Source organism: Hemiscyllium ocellatum, chromosome 19 (assembly GCF_020745735.1).
Source record: "Hemiscyllium ocellatum isolate sHemOce1 chromosome 19, sHemOce1.pat.X.cur, whole genome shotgun sequence".
Taxonomy (NCBI): Eukaryota; Metazoa; Chordata; class Chondrichthyes; order Orectolobiformes; family Hemiscylliidae; genus Hemiscyllium; species Hemiscyllium ocellatum.
Genome location: NC_083419.1, coordinates 47,769,479 through 47,786,711, shown reverse-complemented (window position 1 = coordinate 47,786,711; position 17,233 = coordinate 47,769,479). Strand labels below are relative to the sequence as shown.

Here is a 17,233-nt window from a genome sequence, read left to right as displayed (position 1 = left end):
TTAAGCTCTGTTATCAAGTCTGCCTCATTGCACAACACAAAATCCAAAATTGCTTGTTCCTTAGTGGGAGTCAAAAAGTGTGGCGCTGGAAAAGCACAGCATCTGAGGAACAGGAGAGTCAACATTTCACGCAGAAGCCTTCATTTGATCCCTAGTGGGCTCCATTACCAGCTGCTCCAAAAAACATTCTGTAAGTTCCTTTACGTGTGATCTACTACCAACCTGATTTTCCCAGTCCACCTGCACATTGAAATGCCCCTGATCACTGTAACCTTGCCTTTTTACATGCCTTTTCTGTCTCTTGGTGTATCTTGTGCCCCAAATCCTGACCACTGTGTGGAGGCCTGTACATAACTCCCAAAATGGGCTTTTTATCTTTGTAGTTCCTCAGCTCAACTCATTCAGGTTCTACATCATCTGACCCTACTTCATTTCTTGCTATTGATTTAATTTAATTTAATACTAAGGCAACCCCATCCCCTTTGCCCACCCTGCCTTTCTTTTTGATAGGATGTATATCCTTGAATATTCAGCTCCCAGTCCTGATCCTCTTGCAGCCACGTCTTCGTGATGCCCATCACATCATACCTGCCAATTTCGATCTGCACCACAAGCTCGTTTATTTCATATGCTCTGTGCATTCAGATACAACAGCTTCAGTCCTGTATTGACGATCTTTCTTCTTGTCATCATTTATACAGTGTGCTTTAAGTTTGATTCCTAACCCATTCCAAACACTCTTGTCCTGTTTTGACTTTTCATTTTTCACTCAGTTGAATCCACCCCCACAGATGTTAACTTGCTTTGTTTCCCATTGGCCATTATACTTCTTGGAGTTTTATAAGACCATAAGACATAGGAGTGGAAATAAGGCCATTTGGCCCATCGAGTCCATTCCGCCATTCAATCATGGCTGATGGGCATTTCAACTCCACTTACCCGCATTCTCCCCGTAGCCCTTAATTCCTTGTGACATCAAGAATTTATCCTTCTCTTCCCCCTCCCACACAGGAAATATTGCTTCCATGTTGACCTCACTTAGCCTGCTTCTTGCAGCTTTAGGCTCTAGAATATGCTGTTCTAAGAAACTATCCCAAAACATTCTATAAGCTCACAGTCTAGGCTACCTTTGCTCATCAGATTGAAATCTGCCATGATTATCACTGTACCTTCTGACAAGCTTAGAGTCATAGAGATGTTTCAGCATGAAAACAGACTCTTCGGTACAACTCATCCATGTTGACCAGATATCCCAACCCAATCTAATCCCATCTGCCAGCACCTGGCCCATACCCCTCCAAACCCTTCCTACTCATATACCCATCCAGATGCCTTTTAAATGTTGCAATTGTACTGGCCTCCACCACTTCTTCTGGCAGCTCATTCTATCCACGTATCAACCTCTGTGTGAAAACGTTGCTCCTTAGGTCTCTTTTATATCTTATCCATCTCACCCTAAACCTGTGCCCTCTAGTTCTGGACTCCCCAACCCCAGGGAAAATACTTTGTCTATTTATCCTATCCGTGTCCCTCATGATTTTATAAACCTCTGTAAGGTCACCTCTCAGCTTCCAATACTCTGGGGAAAACAGCCCCAGCCTATTCAAACTCTTCCTAGAGCTCAAATCCTCCATTCCTGGCAACATCCTTGTAAATCTTCCCTGAACACTTTCAAGTTTCACAACATCTTTCTGATAGGAAGGAGACAAGAATTGCACGCAATATTCCAACAATGGCCTAACCAATTATACTCTTTCCTATTGTGCGTTTGCCATTAGGCACCTGAACACCACTCCCAAAGTGACTTCTTGCCTTTATTATTTCTCATCCCAACCAGAACCATTTTTACATTCAGTTTCCTGACCATATTTCATCCTTTCTATTGTGCTGATGCCATTATTAATTGGTAGAGCCACCTCTCTGCCTTTGTCAAACTTCCTGTCCTTTTTAATGTTATGTATCCTTCAATATCAGGTCTTAAGCTATGTCATTCAGCTGCCATTACTCTGTAGTGGCTACTAAATCATCCTTATGTTTTTCTTTCTACACTATCAGTTTACCCACTTTAATTTCAATGCTATGTGCATGCAGATTCAGAATCTTCAGTTACATCCTTTTATTATTAATTTGATAACCTCACATTCTTAAGGTGTGGTGACAGAGGTATTGTAGTTGACTCAAGTGTTTAGCACTTCTTCAAGTTTGACATTACTGAAAAAAATTGGAATTCTATTCTATTCCGATATCCAAGTCATTAATTGAATACTGCATACAAAGCAACAATTGAATTTTTCTTCTCAAAAATACTTTTATTTAAAATAAGTCATTATAATAATTAAAAAGCCAAGCCTTGGTCTTCATCTGGTTTCACCAAGATTTGCTGCTAATCCCATACGAAGCTGTGATTTATCTAAGATTTAAGTTTAAGGTACATTAGTAAGTTTCTGAACTGTCCACCCAACTGAACTGTCGTGACATATATTAGAAAAGACTAAACTGGTTTTGGCATTACTCCTGGTAATTAGCTTGTCTTTTCATAGAAGAAGAATGTTTCAGTAAGATCATGCAGGTAGTTCACAGAATTATACGATACAGAAGAGGCCATTTGGCCCATCAAGTCTGTACTGTTAAAACTGCAGTAAATCTACATTAGTTCCATTTGTTCTAATTGTGGCATACAAAATTCTCCTTTTGTGTAGGTCATTCTGCTATAGCATGAAGGTTGTGTACTTCTGCAACCTTGGGCTATAGAAAATCGCACTGCACAAGATCGCTAATAGAAAATCGCAATACCAGTTCAGTAGAAAGTTTGCATTATCCAAACAGCATCCACAATCCATCAAATGCATAATAGCCAACTCGTGCTGATGAAACGTGCATTATAGCAGAACGGCCTGTCGTTTTCCTTTTGAGATTTTTGCTATTGCTATTTTGAGCCAATATTTGATTTCCCATGTGGCTGTATTAGGACTGATTTTACAGTCAACGCAGGGAGCAACTGGTGGAAATTTACAGATCCACCCAGGCACATTTTCTATCCATGCAGTGTGGAAAATTGGATGCAAGGGTCCTGTGATTTCTTCAGGAAGTACTGCTGACCTTGACTACCCACTGAAAAGATTCAGCATCTTGAGTGGCCTGGGGTTTTGAATGGTTGGGGCTGCAAGTGTGAGTTGGTGCTTCAAGAGTCACAAAGATTTCCTTGGGCGGCATGGTGGCTCAGTGGTTAGTACTGCTGCCTCACAGTGGGAGGGTCCCGGGTTTGATTCCAGCCTTGGATGACTGTCTGTGTAGAGTTTGCACGTTATCCCATGTCTGTGTGGATTTCCTCTGGATGCTCCGGTTTCCTCCCGCAGTCCAAAGATGTGCAATTTAGGTGAATTGGCCATGTGAAATTGCCCATAGTTTTCAGGGATGAGTAAGTTAGGTGCCTTAGTCAGGAGTAAATGTAGGATAATAGAGTAGGAGAATGGGTCTGGATGGGTTACTCTTCGGAGGGTCGGTGTGGACTTGTTGGGTCGAAGGGCCTGTTCTCACACTGTAGGGATTTCATGATTCTCTTTCATTTCATTTGTAAATTGAGGGAGGCAATGGTTAAATAGTATTAGCATTTGTAATCCAGAGACCCAGATAACGAAATGGGGATCAGGTTTAAATCTCCGCCATGGCAGATTTTGAGATTAGAAGTCTAATAATGATCATTGGTATAAAAACACATATGGTGCATTAAAGCGGAAGGAAGGCTGCTGTCCTTACATGGTGTACAAATGGCCTAGCAAGCTGTTCAGTTGTATAAATCTGTAAAAAGTCTCATAAAGGAATGAAAACTGGCATCCACTAAGGTACCGGAAAAGATAAATAACAAATCTGTTTACCTTACAAAGACCCCTTACCAACATCTGGAGCTCGTGCCAAAATTAGAAGATCTGTCTCACAGACTAGTGAAACAATAGCCCTGTCAGTCATACTCTAGGAATTATACCTAACAAAGCCTCTAATACCATCTGTGGGTTTGGACTTTCCCAGCAGTGACAGATCCAGAAGAGATGGTGGAAAATTAATGTACAGTCAGGAGGGGGTTACCCTGCAAGTTTTGTGTACAAAAAGCTGGACAAATCCAACCAGGTCAAATATTGCCTTTTCTAAATTTGATTAACTAAAGTGACAGAAGATATCATCGACAGTGCTATCAAATAGAATTTGCTTAGCAATAAACTGAACATCAATGAGAAAGTCGAGTTCTGCCAGGACTACTCAGCTCCTGGATTAATTACAGCTTTGATTCAAACGTGGACAACTGAGCTAAATTTCAGAAGTGAGATGTCCTTGACATCAAGGCCACTTCTGATTGATTGTGGCACCAAGGAGTCTAACTAAACTAGAATCATTGGTAATTGCTTTGCTGATTGGATTCATACCTGTCACAAAGGAAGATGGTTGTGGTTGTTGGAGTTCAATCATCTCAGCCCCATGTTGTTGGAGGTCAGTTGTCTCAGCTCCAGAACATCTCCAAGAGTTCCTCAAGGCATTGTCCTTGGCCCAGCCATCTTTCACTGCTTCATCAATGACCTTTCCTCCATCATTAGATCATTGATGATTGCACAATTTCAGCCCCACTTTTGACTGAAGCAGCCCATGACCAAATGCAGCAATATCTGGAAAATATCCAGGTTTGGATTGAAAAGTGGCAAGTAACAAGTGTCAGACAATGATCATTACCAACAAGAAAGAATTTAATATTCAATAGCTTTACAATCGCTGAATCTCCCACTGTCAGCAACCTGGGGAGGATTACTATTGACCAGAAATTTAACTGGATGCACCATATAAATATTGTGACTGCAAAGGAAAACCAGAGGATAGACAGCTAACCAGCCACTTCAATTTTTGTGTCTGCTTGAGGTAATAGGGTGTGCACTATAATCTCACCCCAAATCTCTAATCAATTTCTCTCGATGTTCTGGGGAGTTCAAGAGCCTATAAATATATTTTAGTTTGAAATCTTTTGTTAATTTGTGATTTAGTAGTCCCTGCTGGATTCTCTACTAAGTTAATTCAAATATAAAATAACAAGTTGCTTCAGCTAACTATACACTTCAAATATGATACAAAGGGTCAAAATAACTACAAAACTAATCACAGACCACAAAAAATAGGACTAAGCCATGGCTAGTCTAACATTCCTCATGTTCACTTTCCTGCCCTTACTCCAAATTCTAAATTCTGTCTCCTTCTTAACTTGGTACACTGCATTCCCTCAGGTGCAACCCTGAACTTAGTATCAAACCTGCTGAGAAGGGTGGTGCAGTTGTTGTCTGGTGTGCAGACCTAGACCTGGCAAAGGCTGAGTGCCACCTCTGAGAACTTCTCCCTTTCTCTCTTCTACCCCCTCCCCAAATCGATCATGAGCCAAACATATAACTTCTCTGGACCTCATCTTCTCCCGAGATACCCCCGCCGCCAACAGCTTCCCACCTCGTGGTGCCCCAGACCCACACAGCCTGCTTCTAACTCCTTCCCAAAATTCATACACAACTGCCCTGGCAAATCCATTGTTTCAGCTAGATTATGTCCAATTGAACTTATTCCTTCCTATTTTGACTACATTTTTCCCAATCTGTACAGTCTCTTCCTATTTACATTGGCAGTTCTTCTGATGTGGTTCCTTAATTTCTAATTTTCAGATCCAGTCCAATTCATCGATACATCCATCATCATTAGGATGGTCTGAAGGCTCTCTACTTCTTCCTTGAAGTTGTCCAGCATTCTCTATTGTTTCAGATTTCCAGCATCTGCGATATTTTGCTTTTATCCAAATTCTGTATGCCTCTTACAGATTTTGTAGAAAGTGATTATTTTCTCCTAAGTTAAAAGGCTAAGACATTTTAAAACATAAAACTATGGCATGATATACATGTGCAGTAGGCTTTGAAAGGAATATAGCTGATAAGTGCCAAATCACTCTCCAAAACCTGGCTTATTTTCACAGCATCTACTTTGACTATTGTAGAATAAAATGGCACCATAATAATCTTGTAATTGAGTCATAAACTATAATAGTGGGTGTCCTACATTATCTGTTCTTTAGTAAAACCATAAAACTATGACCTTACTTTGGCCTGAGGTAATATGTCATATTTCACTTAGCATACAGAAACACAGATATAAATAGAGGCCCAAATTGTGATGTCTTATGTTGACCACAAAGAAATAATACAATATTAATACCTCACTTGCTTGTGTATTATTTATAATCAAACTATAATTGTTGAAATAAAACTCAATCCTGTAAGTTCAATAACATAACCATTTGTAAATCAATCCTGGACATTTGTTATTTTTATTTTTAATTCAGAAGTTTCCCTTTAAGAATTTGCCTGCAGAAAACTGTTAAATATCTTTTACTTACTAGGCATTCCTCAGTCCAGAAAACTCAGAAGAACCTTACTTGAATGGTATTGGTTACAACTGTGTGGCTCCAGGGAAACGGTTCATGCCTATGGATAACTTGTCAGGAGGAGAAAAGTCAGTGGCAGCATTAGCATTGCTTTTTGCTATTCACAGGTAAATGAAGATTGTCTAATTTATTTGTAATTTAAAGCAACGTTATCTCATCATCATTTGTAGTTAGGTCAGTGAATTTCCAAAATATTGATAGTTACAGAAAGAACCGTATTCAATCCAAAGTCCATGCTGATTTTTGATGCATATATTCTTGTTCATCTACCTCCTATCCATATAATGTAATCCTTCATATAGCATATGATTATCTAACGTCCCTTTGAATATAACAGTGCGTTTTACTCAACACTGTCAATAGTGAAAAGCAGAGTCGATATGGCTTCATGGAAGGAAAATCATGTCTGACTAATTTATTAGAGTCTTTCGAGGAAGTCTTAACCCGAATGGATAGAAAGGATTTAATAAATGTGTAGTATTTGGACTTTCAGAAGGTATACTTCACAAAAGTGCTGGAAGAGCACAGCAGTTCAGGCAGCATTCAAAGTGCAGCGAAATCGACGTTTCGGGCAAAAGCCCTTCATCAGAAATAAAGGCAGTGAGCCTGAAGCGTGGAGAGATAAGCTAGAGGAGGGTGGGGATGGGAGAAAGTAGCATAGAGTACAATGGGTGAGTGGGGGAGGGGATGAAGGTGATAGGTCAGGGAGGAGAGGGTGGAGTGGATAGGTGGAAAAGGAGCTAGGCAGGTAGGACAAGTCCGGACAAGTCATGGGGACAGTGCTGAGCTGGAAGTTTGGAACTAGGGTGAGGTGGGGGAAGGGGAAATAAGGAAACTGTTGAAGTCCACATTGATGCCCTGGGGTTGAAGTGTTCCGAGGCGGAAGATGAGGCGTTCTTCCTCCAGGCGTCTGGTGGTGAGGGAGCGGCGGTGTAGGAGCCCAGGACCTCCATGAGCTCAGCAGAGTGGGAGGGGGAGTTGAAATGTTGGGCCACGGGGCGGTGAAATGTGGCCCCCTCCCCCCATGAAGGGTTTATGCCCAAAACATCGATTCTCCTGCTCCTCGGATGCTGCCTGGCCTGCTGTGCTTTTCCAAGCACCACATGTTTCAATCTATTTCAGTCCATTTATTATTGCCACAGAATACCACCTTTATCCTTCATCAAAATCTCAACAACGTCAATAATTATGTTCTTACATCTTGCCACAAGTATCATTTTCAAATTGAATGGCTGCAATAATAAGGTCCATCTAAACCGTCTGAAATGTTTGTCCTTAAATTTCTCCAAAAACTTTATGGGATGATGATCAGTACATACAATTGTCTTAGACACAATACTGGCTGTACAAATGTTGAAATGGTGTCACACCAACACCAAGCTCAAGGTTTTCTTCTCAATTATGGAATATCTTTGTTGACGATCATCCAGTTTTCTGGAAAAATGCCCAAAGGTCTTTCTATTTTGTTGTCTTCTTGTAAGAATAATCCCCCACTGTCAACATCCTTGAGGTTACCATGGACCAAAAACTCAACTGGCCTCACCACATAAACACAGTGACTACAAGAGCAGGTCAGAGACTAGGGATACTGCGATGAGTAACTCACCTCCTGACACCCCAAAGGCTATCCACCTGACATCCCAAAGTCTATGGTGTAACCAGTAACACAGTCTCCTTTTACTTTTCTTCCCCATCAAAATACCTTTTGAGCACATTGACATGATATACACTGTGAGATTTCTTTCTATCTGGAATTTTTATCAAATAACTCACCTCACTCGATTTCTTTCCAATTTGATAACGCCCACCCACCCTTTGAAATGTTCACCTACCACTGCAAGTAACACTAACACTATCTCCACTAGCAAAATTGCAAATTTTTGATTTCTTCTTGGCTTCCTGTTTCATCAAATGCTGTGATACTTTTAAATGCTGTCTAGCCAACTCAGCTGCTCTATTTAATCTTTCCATAAAATTTGGCACGTTGTCCAAATGTGTGGTTTCTGAACTCTGACTCACCAATTTCTCTTTAATTAATTTCAGTGGTTCTCACACCTCATGCCCAAAACACTTATTCAAATTGGAAAATTCATTTGGTGCATCCCTCTGAATTTCAAAATTGTAGAAATAGAATTTCTTCATCCCAATCTCTGGATAGACTATCAGCCCTTAAAATGGTCTTTATAGTTTTAATGACACTGTTCTAAAGCTTCCTATGATTCTAGATGGTATGTAGTGGATTTGGATTGCTTTATTCCCAAGCTATCCATGACTTCCTTCAATAATTTTAATGTAAAATTTGACCCTTGATCTGATTGTATCTCTGTGGGTAATCTGTATCTAGTAAAATAATTTGAATAACTCTTTTACAATTATTTTAGCTATGATCCTGCAAAATGGAATGGCGTCTGTTCCATTTGACACATCCATTGTGGTCAGCACATACTGATTTCCACTTTTTTTGGGTAGAGGTCCCATGCACTCAATTAAGACGTCAAATGCAGGAATGCATATTAAGGGTGCTGGTTTTATCACTGCCTGAGGTTTTCCAATTACCTGACATGTATGACATGTCTGGCGAAATTCAACCATATCCTTATGCAGTCCAGGCCAAAAAAAATGTTTTTTGATTTTGACTTGAGTATTCCTTACTCCCAAATAATTTCTACTGCAACACCTCCTTTCTATAACCCACCGGTAATACAACTAATAGAGTTACATATTTGTATAGCACAGAGACAGGCCCTTTGGCCCAAACTGGTCCATGCCGACCAAAATGTCTATCAGCGCAAGCCCGTTTCCCTTGGCCCATATTCTTATAAACCTTTCCTATCCATGTATTTGTCCAAATCCCCTTTAAATGTTTTTAATGTACCTGCCTCAACCACTTCCACTGGCATCTTGTTCCATATGCATGCCACCCTCTGTGTAAAAAAAGTTGTCCCTTAGGTTCCCTTTTATTCTTTTCCTTCTGACCTTAAACTGATGACCTCTAGTCCTTAATACCCCAGCCCTGGGAAAAAGATTGACTGCCTTCACCCTATCCATACCTCGCATACTACTATATACTTCTATACAATTCTCCCTCAGTTTCCTGTGCTCTAAAGAAAAAAGTCCTAACTTGTCCAACCTCTCGCTGTTGAGTCCTGGCAACATCTTGTAAATTTCTTCTGCACTCTCTCCAATTTAATAACATCTTTCCTAGCCAGGTGACCAAAACTGAACACAATATTCCAAATGTGGCCTCACTGCAACTGCAACAAACTTCCCACTTTATGTATTCAGTGCCCTGACTGATGAGGGCTAGTGTACCAAAAGCCTTCTTCATTGCCCTGTCTACCTGTGACTACTTTCAGAGAACCATGCACCTGAATTCCAAGATCCCTCTGTTCCACCACACTCCATTCACCATGAAATTCCTAAGTTGATTTGACTTTCCAAAATGTAAGACTTCACACTTATCTATATTAAACTTCATTTGCCATTTCTCAATCCACTTCCCCAGCTGATCAAGGTCCTGCTGCAATTACTGATAATCTTCCTTGCTGTCCACGATACTGACGATTTCAATGTCATTTGCAAACTTGTTAATCATGCCTTGTACATTTTCATCCAAATCATTGATATACATAACAAACAGTAATGGGCCCAGCACTGACCCCTGAGATACACCACTAGTTCTGGGCCTCCAGCCTGACAAGCATCCTTCCACTATTACCCTATGCTTCCTACCATCAAGCTAATTGTGTATCCAATTTGCTAGCACACCCTGGATTCCATGCAATTTAACCTTCCAGAGCAGCCTATGAAATGGAACCTTATCAAAGGCCTTACTGAAATCCTTATAGACTATGTCTACCACCCTGCCCTTGTCAATATTCCTGGTCACTTCATCTTCTCACCTTAATCTTGACAAACTTCTGTCCATTTCTCATCTACCTGAATTTGTGACAGTTTCCATTTCGTGAAGACGTCATTTTTAAGAATGCAACATTCTTAGATGCTCTCAGATTCGTTTTCAGTGTATGATTTTTGATATATCTACTTCAGTTTTCCATCTTTCTGTCATAATTCAGTTAATATCTCCAAACTAAAAATATTCACCTATTCTTGCTTTTTCCACACCATTTGATCAAGCGTAGTCTGACAACTGAACTTCAATTTTCTTATCTTTATTCTTTGATTTTTTTTCCTCCTACTTTAACCTAAAGCTTTCTGACCTTGATACACACAGTCAGGAAAAATCCCAAGGTATACTTCCTGTAATACCTTTGCCTGATTTTCCAGTGGCTTATCAACCACAGTAGTTATCACTCCCACATGTGATCCAGCTATGTCATTACCAAAGACAAATTGTATTCCTGTAACCAAGAATTTTTCTACTATTCCTACCACGATTTCTCCATTTCTCACTAGATCCTTCAGCCTCATTTTATATCATGGAAAACTTCTCACCTCACCATGAATTCCACGTTTTACCGCTTTTTCTGGCAACACTCCACCTGAGTTACATCTCTCTCATTACTCATCATCAAAGTTTGCCATGCTCCTATATCTCTTAAAATGTAAATTACTTTACCTGCAACTCATGGCATATACATGTAAACCGTGCCCTTGCAAGTAAATTCTTTAAGGACATCTGACACTTCCCTCTCAACCCCCCTAGTGTGGTTGTACATTCTGTTGCATTTTTTTGAGCTTTGACTGTGGTTTCCTTTACCATTTCAACAAAACTTCCTGGCTTATCCTGTGTTCCCACATTTGTCTTCCTAGTGCTTTTTTTAAACCACCAAAACTATGACTTAATGTGGCCTATTTTATCACAGTGAAAACACCTGAGTTTTTTTTACTTCTCTTTACCCCTCATGGGTTTCCTTTTTACCCTGTGGTAAACTATCTTTGCTATCTTCAATCTCATTTTCCCTTTCCACTGGAGGGTTTCTCTTTTCCCCAGTTTCTTTTCCTCACGGACTGAAATTGATGTTGGAAGCCAGATTTCAATTTATGAGTCACTGATGGAAAATATTCTTTTAGTATCTGTCCCATCTCCTGCAGTTCCATACATTGGCAGCCTTGCTGATCTTTAAGGGGCTCTATTCTCTCCCTAGTTATACTTTTCTCCTTAATATATTTGTGGAATCCGTATGGATTCTCCTTAACCCTATTTGCCAAAGCTATCTCATGTGTGGCCTAACGTCTTAGACAGCTCCATCATAACCTTTCTTATGTGTATTCAGTGCCTATCTTTTCTGTTGTTTTCAATGATCACTGAACATGCTTTGAACTGCTGACCTATTAGTTGCTTAGGTATTCAGCATCCTTCATTGGGAAAAGGTTGTGGCATGGTCAGCCAGATAGACCTCATAGAACATGAGTTTCCTGATCAGGGTTGTTAACCTGGTCCAATCAGGGAGTCCTTGTTTACAGATAAGAACAGGAGTGTCCGTCTCTCACTGTGTCTCACAACTACACACACACACACCATGGGTGCTGGGGAAAATAAGCACTACCGCAGTTAGGCGGTAGTGTGGGGTTAATAAAAAAGAAAAAAAAAGGGAAAAAAAAAAGAACACGAGTGTCAGAGGTTTACTCTGAGCACTGGCTGAGAAAGTCGGACCAGTGTCAAGCACTGTGCATGTGTAAATTAAGGGTGACTTGGTGATGGGATACCGGCCTCTGTGGAGTTACTTCAGTGGAGACAGTGGCAAAACATGCTCCTGAAGAAATTCAATCGCAGCAGTCTTTGAGTTCGGGTAAACATTTCTGCATTGTGCCATTATTTGGGAAGCTTAACTTCTTCGATCTTGCTGTCAAAGACTGGGCCCAGCATATGGAAAAAAAATGTGTTATTCTTTCTGGACAAATGGCATTGGGCAAATGAAAAGCAACAAGTAATTCTCCTGTCAGCTTGTGGGCCTGCAGCTTTTTCAGTTATTAGAGACTTAACTTTCGTTGAGGTACCCGATACTACAACCTTTCGAAAGTTGACAGATTTATTTAAGAACATTATGACCCCAAGCCTCCCCTTATTCTGAGACACTATCAGTTTTATTTGTCAATTCGAGAACCACAAGTATCCATACTGGGATTTTTGATTAGGTTAGGACGACTGGCGGAGGCATGTGCCTTGGTTCAACTCTTAATGAGATGCTGAGAGACCATTTGGTATGTAGGATTAACGATGTAACTATGCTAAAGCGCCTAATAGCTGAATCCCAACTGGGCTTCAAACAGGCAGTACAACTGGCTTTATTACTGACAAATGCAGCAAATGGAGCATGCAAGTTGCAGGATATTCCGATGGAAGTGGGCACCCTCACCAGTCTGACTCAGCTTGGGGATCAACACTTGAGATCAACAATTGCACAGCCTCTCTCAGGTCAGTCCACAACAAAACCACAAAACAAAGTCAAGCCTTGGTCAAAAGGTTAAAATTTTCTTCAGTATTTGGGCTAGCAAGCCATTGTAGTTGCTATCGGTATGTGGACCATGACAGCAAAACACTCCTATTAGATCTAAATTGAGTAGGAGAACTCGTAGGCCAGTATCCAGGAGAGTGCACGTGCTGGAAAGTCCACCTACATCTAAAAACCACCTGATGAAGGAGCAGCGCTCTGAAAGTTAGTGCTTCCAAATAAATCTGGTATTGTGTGATTTTTAACTACGTCTGGTTTGGAATTGTGAAATTGCTTATCAATATCTAAATTAGAGCCAATCAAAGTAAACGTCTGGTTAAATGATCATCCAGTTCTAATGGAGGTCAATACTGGAGCGACCATTTCAGTGATCTAACCCTTATGTTTGTTCAAGACCCCAGCTAGACTGTGGACCAATATTGGGGAATCTTTGGAAATTAAGAATACGACTTCAGTTCCACTCTCTTATGAGTAGTCCACTGATTGTAGTAAAAACTCAAGGGCGAAATTGGTCAAAAACGATTCACCTAGACTGGCTCAATATTTTTCAATTAGAAAATGGTTGCTTGAGTCAAGTCCAAATTAAATACCAGGAAGTTTTCTCAGGAAGGTCTAGGGACTATCAAAGGAGGCAAGGCCACCTTGTACATTAACCAGTATGCAATTCCACAATTCTGCAAGGCCTGCCCTGTGCAGTTGGTCTTATAAGCAAAATCAGAGGCTGGAAAGCAAAAGAATCATCCAACCAGTCCAGTTCGCCTACTGAGCAGGACTGGTCAAACCGATTGTGAAGCCCAACGGATTTGTTTACCTTTGTGGCAATTTTAAACAAATGGTAAACACCTTTAAATAAATGATAAATATCAAATCTGTTGCACAAAGGATTTATACAAGAACTTCAAAAGCGGATTGGGCACAGATGTTCGCAGATAAAGGGATGGCTGAAAAATGGGAAGCCTTCAGAAATGAGATAACAAGAGTCCAGAGACAGTTTGTTCCTGTTGGGGTGAAAGGAAAGGCTGGTAGGTATGGGAATACTGGATGACTACAGAAATTGAGGGTTTGGTTAAGAAAAAGAAGGAAGCATATGTTGGGTATGGACTGAATAGATCAAGTGAATCCTTGGAAGAGTACAAAGATAGTTGGAGTATACTTAAGCAGGAAATCAGGAGGGACAAAAAGGGGACATGAGATAGCTTTGGCAAATCGAGTTAAGGAGAATCCAAATGATTTTTACAAATACATCAAGGACAAAAGGATAACTAGGGAGAGAATAGAGCCCTTCAAAGATCAGCAAGGCGGCCTTTGTGTGGAGCCGCAGAAAATGAGAGAAATACTAAATGAGTATTTTGCATCAGTATTTACTGTGGTAAAGGGTATGGGAGATATAGACTGTAGGGAAATAGATGGTAACATCTTGCAAAATGTCCATATTATAGAGGAGGAGATCCTGAATGTCTTGAAACATATAAAAGAGGATAAATCCCCAGGACCTGATCAGGTGTACTGGAGAACTCTATGAAAAGCTAGGGAAGTGATTGCTGGGCCTCTTGCAGAGATATTTGTAACATCAATAGTCACAGGTGAGATGCCGGAAGACTGGAGATTGGCTAACGTAGTGCCACTGTTTAAGGAAGGTGGTAAGGACAAGCCAGGGAACTATAGACCAGTGAGCCTGATGTCAGTGGTGGTCAAATTGTTGGAGGGAATCCTGAGGGACAGGATATACATGTATTTGGAAAGGCAAGACCTGATTAGGGATAGTCAACATGCCTTTGTGTGCGCGAAATCATGTCTCACCAAATTGATTGAGCTTTTTGAAGAAGTAACAAAGAGGATTGATGAGGGCAGAGCGGTAGATGTGATCTGTGTGGACTTCAGTAAGGTGTTCAACAAGGTTCTCCATGAGAGACTGTTAGCAAGACTAGATCTCACAGAAAACAGGGAACTAACTCAAAGGTAGAGGACACAGGGTGGTGGTGGAGGGTTGTTTTTCAGACTGGAGGCCTGTGACCAGTGGAGTGCCACAAGGATCGGTGCTGGGTCCTCTACTTTTTGTCATTTACATAAATGATTTGGATTTGAGCATAAGAGGAACAGTTAGTAAGTTTGCAGATGACACCAAAATTGGAAGTGTAGTAGACAGCGAAGAAGGTTGTCTGAGATTACAACAGAATCTTGACCAGATGGGCCAATGGACTGAAAAGTGGCAGATGGAGTTTAATTCAGATAAATGTGAGATGCTGCATTTTGGGAAAGCACATCTTAGCAGCAATTATGTACTTAATGGTAAGGTCCTGGGGGTGTTGCTGAATATAGAGACCTTGGAGTGCAGGTTAACTTCATGAAAGTGGAGTCACAGGTAGATAGGATAGTGAAGGAGGCTTTTTCTTTTGCTTTCCTTTATTGGTCAGAATATTGAGTACAGGAATTGGGAGGTCATGTTGCAGCTGTACAGGACATTGGTTAGGCCACCTTTGGAATATTGTATGTAATTCTGGTCTCCTTCCTTTCAAAAAAATGTTGTGAAACCTGAAAGGGTTCAGAAAAGATTTACGAGGATGTTGCCAGGGTTGGTGGATTTGAGGTATATGGAGAGGTTGAATAGGTTGGGGCTGTTTTCCCTAGAGTGTCGGAAGCTGAGGGGTGACCTTATAGAGGTTTACAAAATCATGAGGGACATGGATACGATAAATAGACAAAGTCTTTTCCCTGGGGTGGGGGAGTCTAGAACTAGAGGGCATAGGTTTAAGGTGAGAGGGGAAAGATATAAAAGAGGCCTAAGGGGCAACCTTTTTTACGCAGAGGGTGATATGTGTTTGGAATGAGCTGCCAGAGGAAGTGATGGAGGCTGGTATAATTGCAACAGTTAAGAGGCATTTGAATGGGTATATGAATAGGAAGGATTTGGAGGATATGGGCCTGGTGCTGGCAGGTGGGACTAGATTGGGTTGGGATATCTGGTCAGCAGGGACATGTTGGAGCGAAGGATCTGTTTCCGTGCTGTACATTTCTATGACTTTATACAAGGATAGCTCCATATCATCTCTCATCCAATGGTCTAGCAGAAAGAGCCATCCAAATTTTGAAGGTAGGCTTAATGAAACAGTCTACAGCTCCAACAGAGTTACTAACAGGCAGAAGACTCTGCACAGGCTCGATCTGATCTCCCCAAACCTGGGATGGGGGTGTGGGGATGTAGAAAAGAAACCTGAAATGGCATCAGGAATGCAAGTTCACAAGACTCTGCTAAGCAAGCGAGACAGTTTACTTCAGGGGATGAAGTTTGGTGTAAGAATCATGAGAATGGCCCTTTAGAGGCATGGTTGATACAAGGTCAGGTTCAACAAAGGTCCTGAACAAACACGTGGCTCGTATGAAAGCTGCAAACTAGGTGGGAGCAAAATGGGTTTCTAGGAACTGTCAGAAAGGTTGGTGGATCCCATGGATTTTCCTTCTCTGTCAAGCATTGAGATCTTGGATGGACACAGCAGGTGTTGCAGCGTCACTGCCTTTGTTTCCTGAAGAAGAGAATAAATTTCTACTGATAGGCTCCAAGCACAAGAGGCCAGCTACTTTGTGCTACTTGCCACCTGTATCCATGGCAGAGTCAGAGGAATATAACCCAGTGCTAAACTACCCCAGGAAGAGCTCCAAGAAAAAGAACCAGCCTATGTCCTTGGACTCAGGAGAAGGGATCTAGTGATAGGGCTGACCTCATTCCAATCAGCAAAAGATAAAACGGGACTGTCAAGACATCCTGATACTCGGCACTGGATCAGTGTCAAGGGCTTTCCATGTGTAAATAAAGAGTGACTTGGTTAGGAGAGATTGGGCTCTGTGGAATTATTTCAAGGACCTCCTAGCATTGTCCACAAATTTGTTGGCCCTAGCTGCAATCATCTTAAGTAATGACTCCAATCTTTGTGGTACATATGTTCATCATGCCAAGAGGTGTAAGTTGTTTGAAATAGCATCAGTCTACGTAGATTTTCTGTCCTCCCAATGAACGTAAAAATGAACAGTTACAATCATGAATAATGCTGACAGATCACCCTGAATTTAAAAAAGAGCACACCACATTATACTTGCAAGTAAATAGGGTATTGAACTATTTGTACTGATAAGTGCAAATTCTACAATATCTGCACTTTTTAGAGTTAATGTTTGCTGCTGTTTCTATAATAATGCCCTTTTTAATCAAACTAGAAATTGAGGTTTATTGGAAAATAGCTGCAGGATTTGTCTTTTCAAAATTAAGTGAGAGGAAAAGGGCTTACATGACTAATCGCAAAATTTATTGTTCAGATGCAAAATTATAGACTAATGTTGTTTGATTTACCTATCCCTGAATAAGTAT

General features: G+C 40.8%; 1 protein-coding gene across 1 annotated transcript in view; it reads left to right on the top strand.

The window, feature by feature from the left end:
* Positions 1 to 17,233, top strand: part of LOC132824800 (structural maintenance of chromosomes protein 1B-like) — a 172,251-nt gene that overhangs the window by 127,758 nt on the left and 27,260 nt on the right. The window contains exon 22 of the mRNA XM_060839544.1: positions 6,413 to 6,564. Coding sequence (XP_060695527.1) covers positions 6,413 to 6,564 — 152 coding nt within the window. The remainder of the gene's footprint in view (positions 1 to 6,412; positions 6,565 to 17,233) is intronic.